Below are 19,421 nucleotides of genomic sequence, written 5' to 3' on the forward strand. Positions count from 1 at the left end.
TGACAGTGTGCACAGGATTGCTTAAGATGTGGCAAAGGTGGAGGGATGATTCTGAAGAAAAAGCCTGTGTCTGCTACCGGGTTTCATCAGATGTTGTGAAATATTTTGAATTCCTTGGCGTTATGACTGAATCTGCATATTCTCTAGTTCCCCCCACCCCTTTGTTCTCCCCCTTGTGTAGCTAAATGCACCAAAGTGTGCTCATCTGACTAACAGAGGTATAGCAGAGGTTTTAAGGGATTCATTTAAGACAGTGACAGATAGATAACAGTGACATGACAACAACAATAACACTAATCTCTCTAACCTTGTAGAACAAAATAGTAACAGATGTGTGTGTGTGTTGTGTGTGTGTGTGTGTGTGGTGTGTGTGTGTGTGTGTTGTGTGTGTGTGTGTGTGTGTGTGTTGTTCGTGTGAAGTGAAAGTGAAGCAAACAGTGGAATAAAGCACAATTTGACAAATAAGTACCGTCTCCTCCACAATTATTGGCACCCCTAGGAAAGATGAGTAAAAAGGGTTATAGGACAATTCACCTTTGATGAAATAGCTTAGGGGCAATCAGAAGATAAGGGAACTAAGAGTGTTCCCCCTCCCATATATACTTCTCTACAAACTGACATTCATGGGTTTTTGGTAAGAGTTCCTTTCTGCCAGAGGTTTGAATTTTGGTTGAAAGAAGAAAAGGAACGCCGTTGCAATGGATAAGTTCAACGGTCTTGATGGATTTAGTCCAAAATTGGCAAACGACCCTTGGATTGGGCCTAATACCGTTACTAACGGCGGGTGCAGAGCATCATTTTTCAACCTTTGCCTTCAAGTGTCCATGCAGCGAGTGGAGCTTTCTGTATGGGACGGTGTCTCTTCTTGTGCCGGCCGCGGCTCTGCTTTTACTTGGGTACATGCTAAGCAATAAAACGTGGATACTGTTCACGGGCTTGTGTCTGAATAAGTCTAAACTTTTTCGTTCCAAATACATGTGCCGCTGCCTATGTGTTTTCCTTCAGATCACAATGACCGCTATGGTGGCACCTGTCTCCTGGATCGCAATAGCGCTTCTTAACGGTGTTTATTTTGAATGTATTATTACGGGCCTTAATGTCACTCATCTGAAGAGCTTCTTGTGTCATGGAAGATCGGACTCCTGCCAGATCGAGCTCTACAAGTTGCCCTGTGATAAAACTGTGGCGGACCGAGACGCTATCCTTACAACCATACGCGCGCAGTCTCAGGTAGTATGGTAAGTGAGTGACCGAGTAGCCTATTTGATGGTTATGATAATATAACGGTTCTGTGAATTGTATTTTCTTTGTCAGAAGGTGTGAAAGCTTTAATTGCTGAGACTGATGGTGCTATAGGGTTTCTGGGAAGTAACTAATATGGAAGACTACTGCCCCCACTGTAAGCTGAGCTCACCTGTGATCATGTGCTCATATTCAGTTCCACAATACAACCTAGTCACAGTTTACCTGGGGATATTTTATGATGTTTTTTTCACTATGAGGACTAGATAATGTGTCTATGAAGTATGTTTAAGTAAAGGCAGAATACTAGTCGATCATCATCAGAACCACCATCTATTATTTTTGCTGTTATATTGTTGTTGTTGTTGTTTTTAGGGGTGGTAGTAGGAATTGTGGTAGTAGTGTTGATGGTGGTTGGTCTGGGTGGCCAGTGGGAAGGACAGGTGATCCTATCTGAATGAACATGATACCAAAACTGGTTGCCTATAAAAATATACATCAAAAAGTGTCAAATGTCTGCATACTGTTCCTTTAGAGACAATGTCGCAGATTAACCACTTGACTGAGTTTTGGTCTTGGCTGAATGTTAATTAGCCTCTGTCATCCGCTGCCTTCCAGGTCTTGGGCTGGTTGGCGATAGCCTCTATCATGCTATCCTCTCTGCTGCTCACCTGTGTGGCCAGGTGCAACTCCCCAGTGAGCTACCTCCAGCTCAAGTTCTGGAAGGCCTACTCTCAGAAGGAAAGCAACTTTCTCGACTGTTATGCCACCAAGCACGCCGAGAAACTTGCCGAGAGGAACATCAAGAGCTTTTTTGAGATGGAAATACCGGAGCCTTTGAAGACCCCTCCAAGGTACTCGTGGGGAAAGATCTCCAGGTTTTACAAGTTCGGTACCATGGATAAGTATTACAGCACGGTACACAAGTATGTGGAGACGTGCAAGAACCCTGAGGACCCTATGAGATTCCTTTCGACTAAATCAGGGGACAGCTCTAACCCAGCAGCCCTGGACTTTGTGGACGAATGCACAATGATGCTGTGAGATGGAGGTCATGAGATCATTCGGTTGGACATTTTTTCAAGTGCACAGCATTTCCATTTTTATAATGTTTTGAAGAATATTTGGACTTTTAGAAGTGAACGTTTTTGTACTTCTGCTAATGAGTAATATAAAGTTTACAAAGGTTCAGTTTACAATCCTTGGTTTATTATTGCCTTATGTCTTCAATAGGAATATATTTTACAGCATAAACTTTCATTGTTCTATCTGCTTCCTTATTTGTGATGAAAAAGTCGTCACAGAAGCTTGTGCAAACATGAAGATACATTCAGCGAGCAGATATGTTTACCAGTGTTTTGAATGAGCGTTTTTCTCTGTGGTCAGCTCTCTCAGTTTCAGTTCTATCTAACATCCTGTGTGTGTACATGGGAAAGGAAATCACATGCAAAGCCATTAGGTGGAGAATTGTGCCTGATGAATCACAATAAATGCCTGGCCAGTGAAAGATTTCCGTATCAAGGATAAGGAACATAAGGATCAAAACATCTTATCTTATGTTATATTATCGGTGCTACTTTTGTTTAAATAAATCCAAGCAGTTCACTAATGTTCACTAATGATACTGCTTATATATGCAACTAATTGCAGATGCTGTGCAAAGTTTGCCCATTGCTCTGTTTAGAGCACTTCAGCATGACAAGGTCTTCAGATGCATTAGTGAGGAGAAATAGCAAATCTTTTAGATTTAGCCCACAAGCCCCCACAAGGAAATGAAAGTGTGGTGTTTTCAAGCACTTCCTCTATCCATAATGTCACGTATATGCTTAGTCTTTTGGTTTTGACAGTTGTGCACAGGATTGCTTAAATGTGGCAAAGGTGGAGGATGATCTGAAAAAAAGCCTGTGTCTGCTACCGGTTTCATCAGATTGTTGTGAAATATTTTGAATTCCTTGGCGTTATGACTGAATCAGCATTATTCTCTAGTTCCCCCACCCCTTTGTCTCCCCCTTGTGTAGCTAAATCACCAAAGTGTGCTCATCTGACTAACAGAGGTTATAGCAGAGGTTTTAAGGGATTCATTTAAGACAGTGACAGATAGATAAGTGACATGACAACAACAATAACCTAATCTCTCTAACCTTGTAGAACAAAATAGTAACAGATGTGTGTGTGTTTGTGTGTGTGTGTGTGTGTGTGTGTGTGTGTGTGTGTGTGTGTGTGTGTGTGTGTGTGTGAATGTGAAAGTGAAGCAAACAGTGGAATAAAGCACAATTTTGACAAATAAGTACCGTCTCCTCCACAATTATTGGCACCCCTAGGAAAGATGAGTAAAAAGGGTTATAGGAAATTCACCTTTTGATGAAATAGCTTAGGGGCATTCAGAAGATAAGGGAACTAAGAGTGTTCCCCTCCCATAATATACTTCTCTACAAACTGACATTCATGGGTTTTTGGTAAGAGTTCCTTTCTGCCAGAGGTTTGAATTTTGGTTGAAAGAAGAAAGGAACGCGTTGCCAAGGATAAAAGTTCAAGGTGTTGATTGGATTTAGTCCAAAAATGGCAAACGACCCTGGATTGGGCCTAATACCGTTACCTAACGGCGGGTGCGGGAGCATCATTTTTCAACCTTTGCCTTCAAGTGTCCATGCAGAACGAGTGGAGCTTTCTGTATGGGACGGTGTCTCTCTTGTGCCGGCCGCGGCTCTGCTTTTACTTGGGTACATATGCTAAGCAATAAAACGTGGATACTGTTCACGGGGCTTGTGTCTGAATAAGTCTAAACTTTTTCGTTCCAAATACATGTGCCGCTGCCTATGTGTTTTCCTTCAGATCACAATGACCGCTATGTGGCACTGTCTCCTGTGATCGCAATAGCGCTTCTTAACGGTGTTTATTTTGAATGATTATTACGGGGCCTTTAATGTCACTCATCTGAAGAGCTTCTTGTGTCATGGAGATCGGGACTCCTGCCAGATCGAGCTCTACAAGTTGCCCTGTGATAAAACTGTGGCGGACCGAGACGCTATCCTTACAACCATACGCGCGCAGTCTCAGGTAGTGAGTGACCGAGTAGCCTATTTGATGGTTATGATAATATAACGGTTCTGTGAATTGTATTTTCTTTGTCAGAAGGTGTGAAAGCTTTAATTGCTGAGACTGATGGTGCTATAGGGTTTCTGGGAAGTAACTAATATGGAAGACTACTGCCCCCACTGTAAGCTGAGCTCACCTGTGATCATGTGCTCATATTCAGTTCCACAATACAACTAGTCACAGTTTACCTGGGATATTTTATGATGTTTTTTTCACTATGAGGACTAGATAATGTGTCTATGAAGTATGTTTAAGTAAAGGCAGAATACTAGTCGATCATCATCAGAACCACCATCTATTATTTTTGCTGTTAATATTGTTGTTGTTGTTGTTTTAGGGTGGTAGTAGGAATTGTGGTAGTAGTGTTGATGGTGGTTGGTCTGGGTGGCCAGTGGAAGGACAGGTGATCCTATCTGAACAATGAACATGATACCAAAACTGGTTGCCTATAAAAATATACATCAAAAAGTGTCAAATGTCTGCATACTGTTCCTTTAGAGACAATGTCGCAGATTAACCACTTGACTGAGTTTTGGTCTTAGCTGAATGTTAATTAGCCTCTGTCATCCGCTGCCTTCCAGGTCTTGGGCTGGTTGGCGATAAGCCTCTATCATGCTATCCTCTCTGCTGCTCACCTGTGTGGCCAGGTGCAACTCCCCAGTGAGCTACCTCCAGCTCAAGTTCTGGAAGGCCTACTCTCAGAAGGAAAGCAACTTTCTCGACTGTTATGCCACCAAGCACGCCGAGAAACTTGCCGAGAGGAACATCAAGAGCTTTTTTAAGATGGAAATACCGGAGCCTTTGAAGACCCCTCCAAGGTACTCGTGGGAAAAGATCTCCAGGTTTTACAAGTTCGGTACCATGGATAAGTATTACAGCACGGTACACAAGTATGTGGAGACGTGCAAGAACCCTGAGGACCCTATGAGATTCCTTTCGACTAAATCAGGGGACAGCTCTAACCCAGCAGCCCTGGACTTTGTGGACGAATGCACAATGATGCTGTGAGATGGAGGTCATGAGATCATTCGGTTGGACATTTTTTCAAGTGCACAGCATTTCCATTTTTATAATGTTTTGAAGAATATTTGGACTTTTAGAAGTGAACGTTTTTGTACTTCTGCTAATGAGTAATATAAAGTTTACAAAGGTTCAGTTTACAATCCTTGGTTTATTATTGGCCTTATGTCCTTCAATAGGAAATATCTTTTACAGCATAAATCTTTCATTGGTCTATCTGCTTCCTTATTTGTGATGAAATATACGTCACAGAAGCTTGTGCAAACACGGATACATTCAGCGAGCAGATATGTTTACCAGTGTTTTGAATGAGCGTTTTTCTCTGTGGTCAGCTCTCTCAGTTTCAGTTCTATCTAACATCCTGTGTGTGTACATGGGAAAGGAAATCACATGCAAAGCCATTAGGTGGAGAATTGTGCCTGATGAATCACAATAAATGCCTGGCCAGTGAAAGATTTCCGTATCAAGGATAAGGAACATAAGGATCAAAACATCTTATCTTATGTTATATTATCGGTGCTACTTTTGTTTAAATAAATCCAAGCAGTTCACTAATGTTCACTAATGATACTGCTTATATATGCAACTAATTGCAGATGCTGTGCAAAGTCTGCCCATTGCTCTGTTTAGAGCACTTCAGCATGACAAGGTCTTCAGATGCATTAGTGATGAGAAATAGCTAATCTTTTAGATTTAGCCCACAAGCCCTCACAAGGAAATGAAAGTGTGGTGTTTTCAAGCACTTCCTCTATCCATAATGTCACGTATATGCTTAGTCTTTTGTGTTTTGACAGTTGTGCACAGGATTGCTTAAAATGTGGCAAAGGTGGAGGATAATCAAAAAAAAATCCTGTGTCTGCTACCGGTTTTATCATATTGTTGTAAAATGTTTTGAATTCCTTGGCGTTATGTCTGAATCTGCATTATTCTCCAGTCCCCCCCCCCCCCTTCTCCCCACCCCTTTGTCTCCCCCTTGTGGAGCTAAATCACCAAAGTGTGCTCATCTAACTAACAGAGGTTATAGCAGAGGTTTTAAGGGATTCATTTAAGACAGTGACAGATAGATAGCAGTGACATGACAACAACAATAACATAATCTGTAACCTTGTAGAACAAAATAGTAACCGGTGTGTGTGTGTGTGTGTGTGTGTGTGTGCCTGTGTGTGTGTGTGTGTGTGTGTGTGTGTGTGTGTGTGTGTGTGTGTGTGTGTGAAAGTGAAGCAAACAGTGGAATAAAGCACAATTTTGACAAATAAGTACCGTCTCCTCCACAATTATTGGCACCCCTGGGACAGATGAGTAAAAAGGGTTATAGGAAATTTAACTTTTGATGAAATAACTTAGGGCATTCAATTCATTTTCTCATTTTCATTTCACTTACTACCACCACTTATACTTACACCTGCACTTTATATATTCTTATCATATCTACACTACCTACTTTTATTGCTGCTAGTACTGTACATATTCCATATCTATACTCTTCATATTCCATATCTATTTCTTACTGTACATATCTTATGTATTTACCTATTCCACTTTACATATGCACATACTCTACACTTTTACTGCTTTTTTGCACTTCTGGTTAGATGCTAAACTGCATTTCGTTGTCTCAGTACTTGTACTATGTGCAATGACAATAAAGTTGAATCTAATCTAAAAAAAAAAAAAAAGATAAGGGAACTGAAAGTGTTCCATAATAGACCTCTTTGCAAGCTGATGTTCATGGGTTTTTGGTAAGAGTTCCTTTTTGCGAGAGGTTTGAATTTTGGTTGAAAGAAGAAAAGGAACGCGTCGCTATGGATAAGTTCAGGGCTGTGATGAATTTAGTCCAAAAATGGCAAACGACCCTTGGATTGGGCTTGATACCGTTACTAACGGCAGGTGCCGAGCATGTTTTTTCAACCTTTGCCTTCAAGTGTCCATGCAGCGAATGGAGCTTTCTGTATGGGACGGTGTCTCTTCTTGTGCCGGCCGCGGCTCTGCTTATACTTGGGTACATGATAAGCAATAAAACGTGGAAATTGTTCACAGGCTTGTGTCTGAATAAGTCTAAACGTTTTCGTTTCAAATCCATGTGCGGCTGCCTAGGTGTTTTCCTTCAGATCACAATGACCGCTATGGTGGCACCTGTCTCCTGGATCGCAATAGCGCTTCTTAACGGCGTTTATTTTGAATGTAATATTACGGGCTCTAATGTCACTCATCTGAAGAGCTACCTGTGTCATGGGAGATCGGACTCCTGCCAGACCGAGCTCCACAAGTTACAGTTGCCCTGTGATAAAACTGCAGCGGACAGAGACGCTATCCTTACAACCATACGCGCGCAGTCCCAGGTAAGTGAGTGACCGAGTAGCCTATTTGATGGGTATGATAATATAACAGTTCCGTGAATTGTATTTTCTTTGTCAGAAAGTGTGAAAGCTTTAAATGCTGAGACTGATAGTGCTATAGGGTTTCTGGGAAGTACCTAATATGGAAGACTATACTGCCACCACAGTAAGCTGAGTTATCCTATGTGCTTCTATATTCAGTTCCACAATACAACCTATAGTCACACTTTACTTTATGCTGTTTATTTCACTATGAGGACTAATTCATTTATGTTTAAGTTCCTTGAGGAAGTTATCAAATTGAAAAAATCAACTACAGGCCTGCATTAGACTTCTGCCTCCCAGAGAATGTCCACTTTGTAGTGGCAGTAAAACTAGCAAGCTAACCACCTAAAAAGCATTCAGAAACCTTGCAAACAACAACTCAGTTGATACTGATAAAAGCTTGCTAGCATGCTAACTGGTTTATTTGGGTTATATTGTTGACAATGTCATACTGGGAAAGCTTTTCTTACATTTTCACAGGGAGTTTTGACCCTGACCACAGAACTACATAGTGCATAGTCTGGGTGGCCAGTGAGAAGGACAGGTGATCTTATCTGTCCTCCACATGGCTATGTACCATGAAAACTGGTTGTCTATAAAAACATACATTAAAAAGTTGCAAATGTCTGCATACTGTTCCTTCAAACAATGTCGCAGATTAACCCCTTGACTGTGTCCTTCAATAGGAAATATCTTTTACAGCATAAACCTTTCATTGTTCTATCTGCTCCCTTATTTGTGATGAAAAAGACGTCACAGAAGCTTGTGCAAACATGAAGATACATTCAGCGAGCAGATATGTTTACCAGTGTTTTGAATGATGGCTATAAAAAAAAAGCTACTCACCTGAAAATGCCCATATCTACCGTTAGGGCTATAATCAACTGGAACTGTAACAAACTTGTTTGGAAGAGGACCCACATTTATTTTGCCCCCCATGCACAGTGAGAAAGGTGGTAAGAGAGGCAACAAAATCCCTAAGGATCACTGTTGCTGAGTTACAAAAGAACGAAGCATCTTGGGGTCACAAAGTCTCCAAAACTACCATCAGACACCACCTCCATTACAACAGATTATTTGGAAGGCATGTCAGAATATCAGTCATTCACCCACAATCATAATCACCCTGGAGTTTGCTAAACGCTACTGGGACTTTGACTGAAACCGTGTTCTATTGTCAGATGATACGAAAATTGAGCTTTTTGGTAACAAACACTCCAGGTGGGTTTGGCGTAAAACAAGGGATGACTGACTGAAAGAACCTGATCCCACTGTTAGGTATGCTGGAGGATCTGTGATGTTGTGGGGCTGTTTTTCCTTCAAATGAGTACATGGTATTATGGACTCCATGAAATACCAGGATATTTTAAATATAAAATTGGGCCATCATTGAATCTTTCAGTAGGACAATGATCCAAAACATGTTTGTCCAGATGTTATAGGAGGAGACTCAGTGCTGTTTTATTGGGAGGTTATACAAAGTATTAAATGCAGCGGTGCCAATAACTGTAGTACATGTGGTTTTGTTCAAAATTTCTTGACGAGTTTTCTTTTAAAGGTTGGATTTTTAAAATGTATTTTACTAGTGTGGGACTAAGCTAATTCACCGAAAGGTGATTCAAAAAAATATATATATAACTTTTTACGGATCTTTGATAAGGGTGCCCATAATTGTGGAGGGAGATGTCCACATTTAGACACATTTCTCTGTGTGAGAAAGAGAACTGTAAGAGAAAATCAAGTTTATTGACCAATGTTTAGTCATCAACAAGCAGTTCAGTTGATGTCAAGCAATTTAGCTCAAACAGCAAACAAATTAATAACTAATTTCACCGTGCTAAGAAAAGAGGCCTATTACCCTGAGGTGTCGCTGCTGGTGTGAATTTGACAGGGCCAGCACGGGCCAGCAGTGACAGTGGCCGTAACTTAGAACTTTTTAGGTCAGAAAGAACACCACGGGACATGAACGAGATAAGATTAATAGTTTAACTGTGAGAATTGGACTTCTCAAACTGAGACCCCATTGTTAAGGAGTTAGTTAGTTACAGCTCCTCAGGGGATCCATGATTAAGCAACATTGTGGCGACTGAGGTTAAAAAGACCGATCTGTGTACAATGATGTCAGAATGCATTCTCCAGTCGTGGGTGACAGAGCTCTTTGTGAACTCACCTAAGACTGTATTTGTACATCTCTTAAAACTCAGTAAACTCAACTGAATTCAAACCTATTGCTTCGTGGCGGTCTTTCACTTGATTCTCTGTAAACCAACACGTAGATTTAGATTAATCTAACAGAACACAGAGCGAGAGAGAGAGACAGAGAGAGACATGATCAACACACTGCATGAGAACTTCCAAACCAGATCAGCAGGCTCTGAACCTGTTCTGTGGCAGTGTCTCCCTCCCTTCACCGGTGGGAGGGAAAGGAGGTGGGGGTGGGGAGTCCTGTTTTAAACAGAAATCTGACTATATAAGCATGATCCTTCACCATGACATATTTGTTTACGTGCACTCCCACTCCCCGGTGTCTTCCCAAAGCAGGAAAGAGAGAGAGAGAAGGGAGAATGAGAGAAGAAGAAGAGAGAGGGGAGGGATTAAAGGAGAAAATCAGGGAGGGGTTTGGAAAGAGAGGCAACACACAGAGGAACACCGGATGAGACCAGGAACTGGACGAGTGGGGGAAGTGGTTGGAGGGTGAGATGTGAAGAGGAAAAGAGGAAAAACAACTGGTCTGATTCAGAAGAGAAAAAACAATGGGAGTGGCTGGAGCAGACACGACTGTGGCAGCGTTTTAGTCTCTATTTCGAGGTTAGGAATGAGAAGTTCTTGCTCTGAATACCATAATCTTTCCCTCCCACATAACCTATTTCTGTGTGGAAGGTGCCAAGGAACTCAGAGAAAACAATGGATTCCTTCAAAGTCGTTCTGCGTATCCTGACCGACCAAAAAGCCACCATAGGCTATGGCTTCATGGCCATCCTCACTATAGGAGGCGAAAGGATGTTCTCCATGGTGTCTTTCAAATGCCCGTGCAACCGTGACCAGAACTTTGCCTATGGGTTAACCTTCCTGCTGGGACCAGCCGTAGTGCTGCTGCTCATAGGGCTGTTTGTCAGCAACCGCTTATGGAGGCTCTACACCGGCTGCTGCCTGAACCCCATGAAGCTTTGCCCCAGGGGCAACTGCATGGGCTGCTGTGCGGCACTCATGAAAGTGGTGGCTGGGGCGTGTGTGGCGCCCATTATGTGGCTCTGTGTGGCACTCCTCAACGGCACGTTCTACGAGTGTGCCGTCAGCGGTCTGGACGACAACCTGGTGGTGCCGTTGCTTTGCAAGAATAAGACTAGATTGTGCCGGGAGGAACTGGCACGGGTTCCATGCCAGAGATCCAAGCTCCCGGCGGACGAGAACATGGAGCTGCTCCTCATGTTCCGAGCTCAGTCACAGGTAAGTGATGAAGAGGCCTGCTACAGGTGCAGAGGCATTCAGTAAAATTAAAGGTTGCTCAATGATTGACAGATTTAAAACAAGAGCGAAGACCCTCACCAATGTTGTGAAAGAAATATCTGTTATGTCCAATTGATACATATTGTAATGTGTAGATGAAAATATTGTACCATTGCATTTAAAATGAACTCATTGAAAGATGCAGTATGTAGTTTTTTTTCTCAGAAAAACAAAAATTCTTTGAGATTTAAAACAATGATGTCATTCTTAAGGCCCTATTCCCCTGTGCATTGTTTGTCTCTTACAGGCGTTTTTATTGCCACTCTGTTTGCACTTGCACATGCAGAGAAATATATTAAATGCCAGAGTCATAGAATTTAGATGGTGGACATTATCTTTTAATTGTTTCTTTGGCATGGCACTTTAATGGTTTGGTCTCGAGAGAGTTTTGTCATTGACAACAAACATGGTCTACATATTGCACCATATTAAGGTGTGTTTAAATATTCACTTCAAAATATATTTATAATATAAAATAAATCAGACTCACTAACCATATTTTCAAATCCCTTTTGGTTATACACATTTTAATTCTGGATGTGCGTGTTTTGCAGATCCTGGGTTGGGCCATCATCATAATCGCAGCTGTGGTAGGTTTGATTGGCACTTGCTACAGAAACTGTCGCTCACAGGTGAGCTACCTTCAGCTCATGTTCTGGAAGCGCTACATGGACAAGGAGCGAGAGAAGTTTGACGTGTACGCCAGTGAATACGCCACCAAACTAGCAGAGCGCAATCTCAAGAGCTTCTTTGAGAACCACGAGCCTGAGGCATTCCCCTTTCCCAACCACAGGGCCTGGGAGCAGGTCTCGTCCCTGTACACGTTTCAACACAGTGAACAGTACTACAGCACCTTACAGCGCTATGTAGACTGTGCTGATCGAGACTACGACCCAGAGAAGAGACCTGTCTTGGAAATGGGACGTCACATTGAGATGATGTAGAGAAGAGATGCAAGATTAATGTGGCACAAGAGATGGTCTCACATAGAGATGACTGCTGAATGAAATGTTGGTTTTAGAGGGTTTCAGATGATTTGGGTCAACAGCATTTTCATCTTGAGGTAACATTCTGTGTTATTACTTGATGATCAGCAGGTTGTGGCTGGCTGAAAAGAGAAGGGGATGCCTGAAAGTCATGTGTCTGCAGACCTCAGGGACAATATGCTGCACTTCCTCTAGGCAAAGAGCATGGACCATTAAAAACCACTTAGTAAAACTCTATTACCACAAAGACGACAGGGCCATCTCTGAAAAATACTGAGGCCCATAAACCTCAGCATCAATACAGCATCATGTGCCTGTATAAGATTATGTTTTTCTTCTATTAGTGCCTTTCCTGTTTGCAACCACATACAACTCCAGCTTTTGCTTTCCTATTGAGACGTGTGGCACTGGCAATGTATTTCATATTCAGCCTCTGTTAAAGGGATGCTTGATTGGTTGGGGAAGTTGATGGTCATGTTTTTTTAACTGCAGTGCATATATGGTGTGATACAGTAGACCCCATTATCAGCTACTGGATAAGCATATGACAAAAATCTCAAAATGAGAAATGACTCCCATATCACAGTATTTTATATGTACTAGATGTGTTTGTTTGTGTTGTTCATACAAAAGACCAAATAAGTTATGTCCAGGTATTGCACATAATGGAAGTTTTCAGTACTTATATTCATAATTGTATGAACGCCTTAACATGCTTGTATGCACAATTCCAAATAATATCCATCATGTCTGCCTCCGTGTGTGTTGACATTATAGCACATGCATACATACACATGATCAGTTTAGGATTTTAATTTAAACTTAAACCTTAATGCATCTGGATCTTATCTTAAAATATGTACTTAAATTGTATTCTTTGTTAACAAATAACAGCACAAACCCACTATTACTAAAACAAAAAATGTTGCACAAAATATGTGTAATAGGCTAATGACTGTTTACCATATATTATTGGGTGCACCAGGAAAATAAATAAACCTCCTTTTGATACCAGAGTGAAAATACCAGTGTGTTTTAAAGAATGGCGGTTAAACTAGTGCCCTGTTCAAACTTGCCCTGAATATATACTGCCAGAGGCAGCGTCTGTCTGGTTCTGACTCATGCACGGTGATCACACACACCCACCCTTCATTTAATTTTAACTGGTCACTTGATTCTCTCTCTCTCTCTCTCTCTCTCTCTCTATCTCTCTCTCTCTCATAATGCTCCTGACCACAGATAGGTCACAACACAATTGTCTTCTGTTGATGTGCAGTGTGCACACCAATAGTTTTAGCCATAACTTTCTCAGAACCAATCAATTTGCATTATTGTTTACGGTAGGCAAAAGCAGGTGGGACAACATGCACTGATGTCTTTCTTCAAAAATAAATAATATATATCATATATAATCATATATATATATATATGATTATATATATATATATATATATATATATATATATATACACACACACACACACACACACACACATATATAATTTTGTAAGTAAGTTGAGGTTTACTTGATTTTGTATACACAGTAAATCAATGATTTTGTCCTTTAGAGATGTTAGATAGTAGAAATGGGGAACTGAAAATATTCTTGAGTAATTCCCATAACTTTCAAAGGTTCTAAGGCGAGGCACACAGCACTGCATTAGAGAACCCTGGAGGCGGTATTGCAAACATAAGAGGCCAAATACAGAGGGTGATCAGGTCGGTAATAAACAGCAGAGACATTAACCCAAGGATGCGATAGTTTATGACTTATTCTGCAAATCTGAGTTGTTATCTATACATCAATTGTGTGCCATGTGGTGGAACAAAATATTGTGGCTACCTTTATTACGTGTGTCTATCACTTTAAATGCAGGGACATGTGTCACGTGGTCTTATTCAGGTCAGATAATCCATGTCAGAATTGTAATGCAGTTGCAAGTTGGCTGTTGTTTGTAGTCCACTTTACTTGCTTTTAATACGAAAATAACTTAATAGACAAGTGGATCTGGGCGCCTCTACTACATTTAATGTACACTCAATAACTGATTTCACATTTACAATGATCCGCAGAGCTGCTTCATTTCAGGAATGACAAATCGTACTCGATCGAATCGAACGCAAGGCCTCTGAAGAGAAGACTCATTGCTCTGTGCACTGTAACGTGGTCAATCTATAATAGATGGACAGGAGCGAGAGAAAATGACAGACTACGGAGAGGAGCAAAGGAACGAGTTGGAAGCAATAGAGTCCATATACCCGGACTCTTTCACAGGTAAACAGAATCAAAGAAAGACGTGAACCACTCTATGGGCTAGCCAGCATTAGCCAGCATTAGCCAGCTAACTTATTCGAAGTGCTAGACTCAAAATGAGAATGGCTATGCAGGAGATGGCTACCTAGCTAGCTATTTCCTCCCACTAAGCAGCAATATAAATAAAATACTTTAATGAAACACATAATAGATACAAATAGAACACATATTTGACCTTATGTAGCTACCATATCAGCTAATTTACGCGAGAGACCTTTCTTGCTAGTTTATCAGACAGGCAGCTAACATTTGTCGGCTAAGTGGGAGAGATCTGTCTTGCCACATGGATGCTGCCTTCAAGGGTAGTCCAAATTAAATGGCGATGACAACGAAAATTCTCTCCCAAAGTATACATTGACATGGTCTTGAATTCGTCAATGAACACTATTCTGTTTTCCCACATCTCTGTAGTACTGTCAGAGGATCCAGCCAGCTTCACCATCACAGTCACGTCAGATGCAGGAGAAAATGACGAAAGTAAGTGTCTATTTTTTACCTTTTTGTTTTAGTTTTATTTAGTAACGTTACAGGCGTGTACATCTGCAACTGTCTCGCTGTCACACCGTAGAAAGGCTTTTGCACTTTGATGCTCTCAAAGCAAATACACAGCTGTGTTTATTGCAGAACTCTATAACAGTTAAATCAAAGTTTACATGGAAAAATATTAGCTATATGCTCGCATGAAGCCTTAGACTTAAATCTGATTGTACACATTTGTGTATTTCTTCCGTGTCCTTTAAGCTGATCTGGCATAAAGCATCTGATCTTAATGATGACTTACTTAATGTGCCTTGTGTTTTACCAGTGGTGGAAGTGACGTTAAAGTTCACCTATGTGGAGAAGTACCCAGATGAGCCCCCCCTCTGGGAGATTCACGCCCAGGAGAACCTGGAGGATCCAGACGCAGAGGATGTCCTCAAGTTACTACAACAGCAGGTCTGTCTGTCTGTCTGTCTGTCTGTGTCTCTCTCTCTTTTCTCTCTCTCTCTCTCTCTTTTCTCTCTCTCTCTGTGTGCTTGTCAATCTTTTTCTCTCTCCCATTGTCAATGACCTATCAGCATAAATTGTGAGGCGAAATAGATTTGGTGTATTTACTGCATTGCGTGCACGGTTGACGTCTACTAAGCATCCAATTCTGTTCTACAGGTGTCACAAAAGTATTTTATCAGTTGGAAGCCTGATACAGATGATTACATATATGCACAGTGCTATTTACAACTGAATGGTTATCACTGGCTGTGCTCTCTAACATCTAACAATAACAAATATATGCTTTTGTAGTGTTTTGGAACCGCCTCTCTCTGCTTCTACGCCATGTTCACAGGTTACCATAAACAACTCTCTAATAACTCTCTAAAAAGAAGTCTCTAATAATAACAGCAACAACAGCTTAACCCAATTACCTTTCTTTTTTTTTTAGAGTATGCGATTATTTATTTGTTTTTGTGCATGGTCAAATCTCAGCACTACCATGTACTGTACTTCTTGGCTGTTGCTCATCTTCTATGTCATACTCAGGGTTTACTTGTTCTTGTTCGTCATCATGGACAACTCTGTACAATTTTGTGTGTTTTATTGTTTTCAGGCAGAAGAGAACCTTGGAATGGTGATGATCTTTACGTTAGTCACTGCTGTGCAGGAGAAACTGAATGAAATAGTTGACCAGATTAAGATCAGGCAAGAGGAGGAGCAGAAGAGACAAGAGAGGGAGACGGAGGAGGCTGAGAAGGTTCGAACAAAATGGAAGATGTAACAGCTTATGATGAGCTTGTGAAATATATGAGGATAAATGTCACATGCCATGTTTGATAGTAAAAAGTAATTAAGGAAGGCATAATGGTCTCCTGAGTTTGTAAAATGTCATAGAATAGATGTCACATTCGAAGTTTGGTAGTTATTATTAAGTAATTAAAGAAACCATAATTTTTCCTTAAAGTAAATAACCTATTATAAACATGAATTTAAACAACTTTGCATAGGACCCCTTTCCTCTTTTCCAATTCTGCTTCTGATGTTAGGTTAAGTTGTTTATCAGCATTGACATTCATTTCTGTAAAAAAAAACAATCCTTCAGCCCTGTGAGTGATGGCTTGGTAAAGGCTTGTTCTGGTCACTGTCTGGTAGTGTTGGTCCCGCGCTGCTGCTCTGTCTGAAGTCTGTGTGTGTCTCTGTGCTTAACAGAAGCACTTCCAGGGCACGGTGGTCACCATAGAAAACTTCCTGACGTGGAAGGCAGGCTTCGAGAAAGACATGAGTGACCTGAAGAAGAGAATACTACAGAGAGAGGAGGAGCTGGCAGGGAAGAACAAACTCACAGGTAACTGATACTAATCTGTCTCACACTCACTCTGTGTGTCAGGGGAGCTTCTCTTCACCTCTACATTTGCCTTGTTGATTTAACAGTGTGAGTCTATCAGTTGATATGTTGTCAAACATTGGAGGATTAAAAGAAAAGAAATCTCGAGAAATCTCGAATCTCGAGAAATCTCCTTTTTAATCCTTGTGTGTTTTCATTTTAAATGCACATTCAACCTTTTGGACGACTTAATATCAGTTAGAACATTACTACATTAGTACATTGAGTGTTGTAGTTCTCAACTTTTATATTTAATAATTGTGTTCCACTTAAAAAACCCACGCATACATAAATAAATCAATAGAAATGCTGGTATATTGCAAAATAAGGCATTTCCAAGAATTACCTAATCGAATAGTAATTCTAAAGTCACGATCACATAAAAAGCTGTGCCACATAAAGTATAGTAATGAAGGTAATATTTGAATGGCTGTTTGTTACATAGCCTAGTAACTACTGTGTCGTACTGGCTGCTTTCAGGCACACGTTCTGATTTGTTCATTAATTCCGATTTCATAGACAAGCATTTTGTCCTTACGTAGCTCTTTGTGTTTAGGCAGTCCTAGCTCGAAAAAGTCTAATGCACAGAAATATCAACCGACAACTTTAGGATCCGGAGACTAGTGTACGGACCACTGTCCCATCAGCACCATGTCGTTTGCACTGTTCTGATGGTTTGTTCAGTTTGTTGCATTTGATTTGAGCAGCAGTCAGGAGTTTGGGTCAAAGACTAGCATGCTAACTGCCTAAAAGCCTTGCTTTGAATGGTATGTTTGGGTGATCTAATTTTGTGGGGTGGTCCGTCCCAGAGCGCATAGCCTGGGCAGCTAATGTGAAACAACAAGTGTGTTTATCTGTCCTCCACATGATGTGGGCAAAACTAGTTGCCTGTAAAAACATAGCTCAACAAAAGTGGCAAATTGTTGCACACTGTAGCTTTAAATGGTTGTTGTATTGTTTTGTCACGTTCAGTTGACATTTAGTGAAGCAAATTGTGAGATCCCTGGTGGTTCTCACCCAAACAAAATAAAAGTGGTGTTTTATAAACTCCCTTATAACTATTTGTCTGCTTGTTTGTCATTTGTTTATTACCCACAGGAAAACAACTATTTGAAAGAGACCATAATCTAGACACATCCGATATCCAGTTTCTGGAAGAAGGTACAGAATCTCATTTTCACATTTTACCCTTCCTGCATTTAATAGTGGACCACACGTGTAGTGTTACACATGTCCTGCTGCTGTTGTGTAAAAAGCAGCAGGCGTGTTATAGAGCATAACTCTACTCCTTCTTTGTGTTCCTGTCAGCTGGCAACAGTGTGGAGGTGGACGAATCCCTGTTCCAGGACATTGACGATTTGGACCTGGATGAAGATGACCCAGATTTCGACCCATTAGCACTTGGTAGCGATGAGGACTGAAGCGATGGGATCCAAGTGAAGGCATGTAGACTTGAAAGGCACTGCAACGCAACGCTGCCTGTCAGTCCTCTCTATGAAACACAGACTGTCTCCGCACTCAAGCTGTAATCAGTGATGACGCCTCGTCTCGGGGTGTTTCTGTGCAGTTTTCCCCTGATATGATTGATGATTTCTACGCCTATGCCATTAAATACATCAGCCGTCACCTCTGCCTCCTCTGGATTATCAGTAGCAGCACTTGGTATTATTGTTATTACTAGTACTAGCAGGAGTAACCCTTATTCATTACTACTGCTATTAATAAAACTGGTGGTAGTGACAGATCATGCTTTGCCTTAAACAATGTATATTCCTAGTATGTAGTAGTTGCTTCCCTGTCATCTCTTAAATCAACTTCAACGTGGATCTAAACAGAAATAAACTGGATGGAAAACCCTTAGAATTACAAGATATGTATAGGCAAAACAAATATTGCCCACTCTAATAGTATGGGTTAGCATGTCCATCATATTACTCTGAGCAATATTATCCATGTCTATGTAAGCAATAAATCCACCTTCGAGAGAGAACTTGTAAGGCCATTGCAGGCATCACAGGATGTGGTTTCTGACAGGGCTGTGACTGTCATGTTCTGTGTTTAGTGGTGTGCAGTAGTGTTCTCAGGTACAGAATATGAAGACCTCTTCCTGGCTGCATAATAATGCTGCATGTGATGCTATTGTTGTAGTAGCACAATATGGCCAGTAGAGGGCGGAAGCAAGTTGCAAGTTTTTATTGGAAGTGTTGATAAAAATAAGACGAGAAAGGCATCTGGCATAAATCTATAGGTGAAGACATGATTGTAAAATCTCTTACGCAACAATGATGTAGTGCTGTTTAGTTTAGCTACAGTTTGCAGTTTAACATCAAACACTTTTTGTCTTCAACCACAGAATATTGTGAGTGCTGTCACAACATCAAAGTGGACAATATTTGACTTCAGTTTTGCTTAATTAAGAGTAGCTGTGATCACCAGTGGTTCTGTGTTCCTGCAAAAAAAACTGCATGTATCAAATGATCACACTCACTTGGTGACAGAACTAAAAGAACAGGAATACA

The 19,421-nt window shown here is 40.9% G+C and overlaps 4 protein-coding genes and 1 pseudogene across 4 annotated transcripts; all 5 read left to right on the forward strand.

Annotated features, from left to right (window-relative positions):
• Positions 1-1,776: 1,776 nt before the first annotated feature.
• LOC122133319 (calcium homeostasis modulator protein 6-like) lies at positions 1,777-2,438 on the forward strand. The gene has a single exon (XM_042709250.1). The coding sequence runs from the start codon at positions 1,891-1,893 to the stop codon at positions 2,284-2,286; it is 396 nt and encodes a 131-aa protein (XP_042565184.1). The 5' UTR covers positions 1,777-1,890; the 3' UTR covers positions 2,287-2,438.
• Positions 2,439-3,014: 576 nt separating this feature from the next.
• LOC105897606 lies at positions 3,015-5,948 on the forward strand (annotated as a pseudogene).
• Positions 5,949-6,981: 1,033 nt separating this feature from the next.
• Positions 6,982-8,456, forward strand: LOC116222473 (calcium homeostasis modulator protein 6-like). The gene has a single exon (XM_031576731.2). The coding sequence runs from the start codon at positions 7,161-7,163 to the stop codon at positions 7,707-7,709; it is 549 nt and encodes a 182-aa protein (XP_031432591.1). The 5' UTR covers positions 6,982-7,160; the 3' UTR covers positions 7,710-8,456.
• A 1,936-nt stretch (positions 8,457-10,392) lies between these two features.
• On the forward strand, positions 10,393-13,248 carry LOC122133280 (calcium homeostasis modulator protein 5-like). The gene is made up of 2 exons (XM_042709117.1): positions 10,393-11,186; positions 11,801-13,248. The coding sequence occupies exons 1-2, from the start codon at positions 10,644-10,646 to the stop codon at positions 12,188-12,190; spliced, it is 933 nt and encodes a 310-aa protein (XP_042565051.1). The 5' UTR covers positions 10,393-10,643; the 3' UTR covers positions 12,191-13,248.
• An 892-nt stretch (positions 13,249-14,140) lies between these two features.
• On the forward strand, positions 14,141-18,528 carry LOC105897642 (RWD domain-containing protein 1). Its single transcript, XM_012824595.3, has 7 exons — positions 14,141-14,507; positions 14,958-15,023; positions 15,352-15,482; positions 16,132-16,275; positions 16,728-16,863; positions 18,001-18,063; positions 18,211-18,528. Exons 1-7 carry the CDS (start codon positions 14,435-14,437, stop codon positions 18,321-18,323), a joined length of 726 nt encoding a protein of 241 aa, XP_012680049.1. The 5' UTR covers positions 14,141-14,434; the 3' UTR covers positions 18,324-18,528.
• Positions 18,529-19,421: the final 893 nt, after the last annotated feature.

Source organism: Clupea harengus, chromosome 11 (genome assembly GCF_900700415.2).
Source record: "Clupea harengus chromosome 11, Ch_v2.0.2, whole genome shotgun sequence".
Taxonomy (NCBI): Eukaryota; Metazoa; Chordata; class Actinopteri; order Clupeiformes; family Clupeidae; genus Clupea; species Clupea harengus.

What these genes read in the sequence shown, in the direction of transcription:
- LOC122133319 (XM_042709250.1), top strand. Translation starts at nt 1,891, where the DNA reads ATGCTATCCTCTCTGCTGCTCACCTGTGTGGCCAGGTGCAACTCCCCA.
- LOC116222473 (XM_031576731.2), top strand. Translation starts at nt 7,161, where the DNA reads ATGGATAAGTTCAGGGCTGTGATGAATTTAGTCCAAAAATGGCAAACG.
- LOC122133280 (XM_042709117.1), top strand. Translation starts at nt 10,644, where the DNA reads ATGGATTCCTTCAAAGTCGTTCTGCGTATCCTGACCGACCAAAAAGCC. An exon ending in TGTTCCGAGCTCAGTCACAG is followed by an intron (nt 11,187 to 11,800) that starts GTAAGTGATGAA and finishes CGTGTTTTGCAG; the next exon opens with ATCCTGGGTTGGGCCATCAT.
- LOC105897642 (XM_012824595.3), top strand. Translation starts at nt 14,435, where the DNA reads ATGACAGACTACGGAGAGGAGCAAAGGAACGAGTTGGAAGCAATAGAG. An exon ending in AGACGGAGGAGGCTGAGAAG is followed by an intron (nt 16,276 to 16,727) that starts GTTCGAACAAAA and finishes TGTGCTTAACAG; the next exon opens with AAGCACTTCCAGGGCACGGT. An exon ending in AGGGAAGAACAAACTCACAG is followed by an intron (nt 16,864 to 18,000) that starts GTAACTGATACT and finishes TATTACCCACAG; the next exon opens with GAAAACAACTATTTGAAAGA.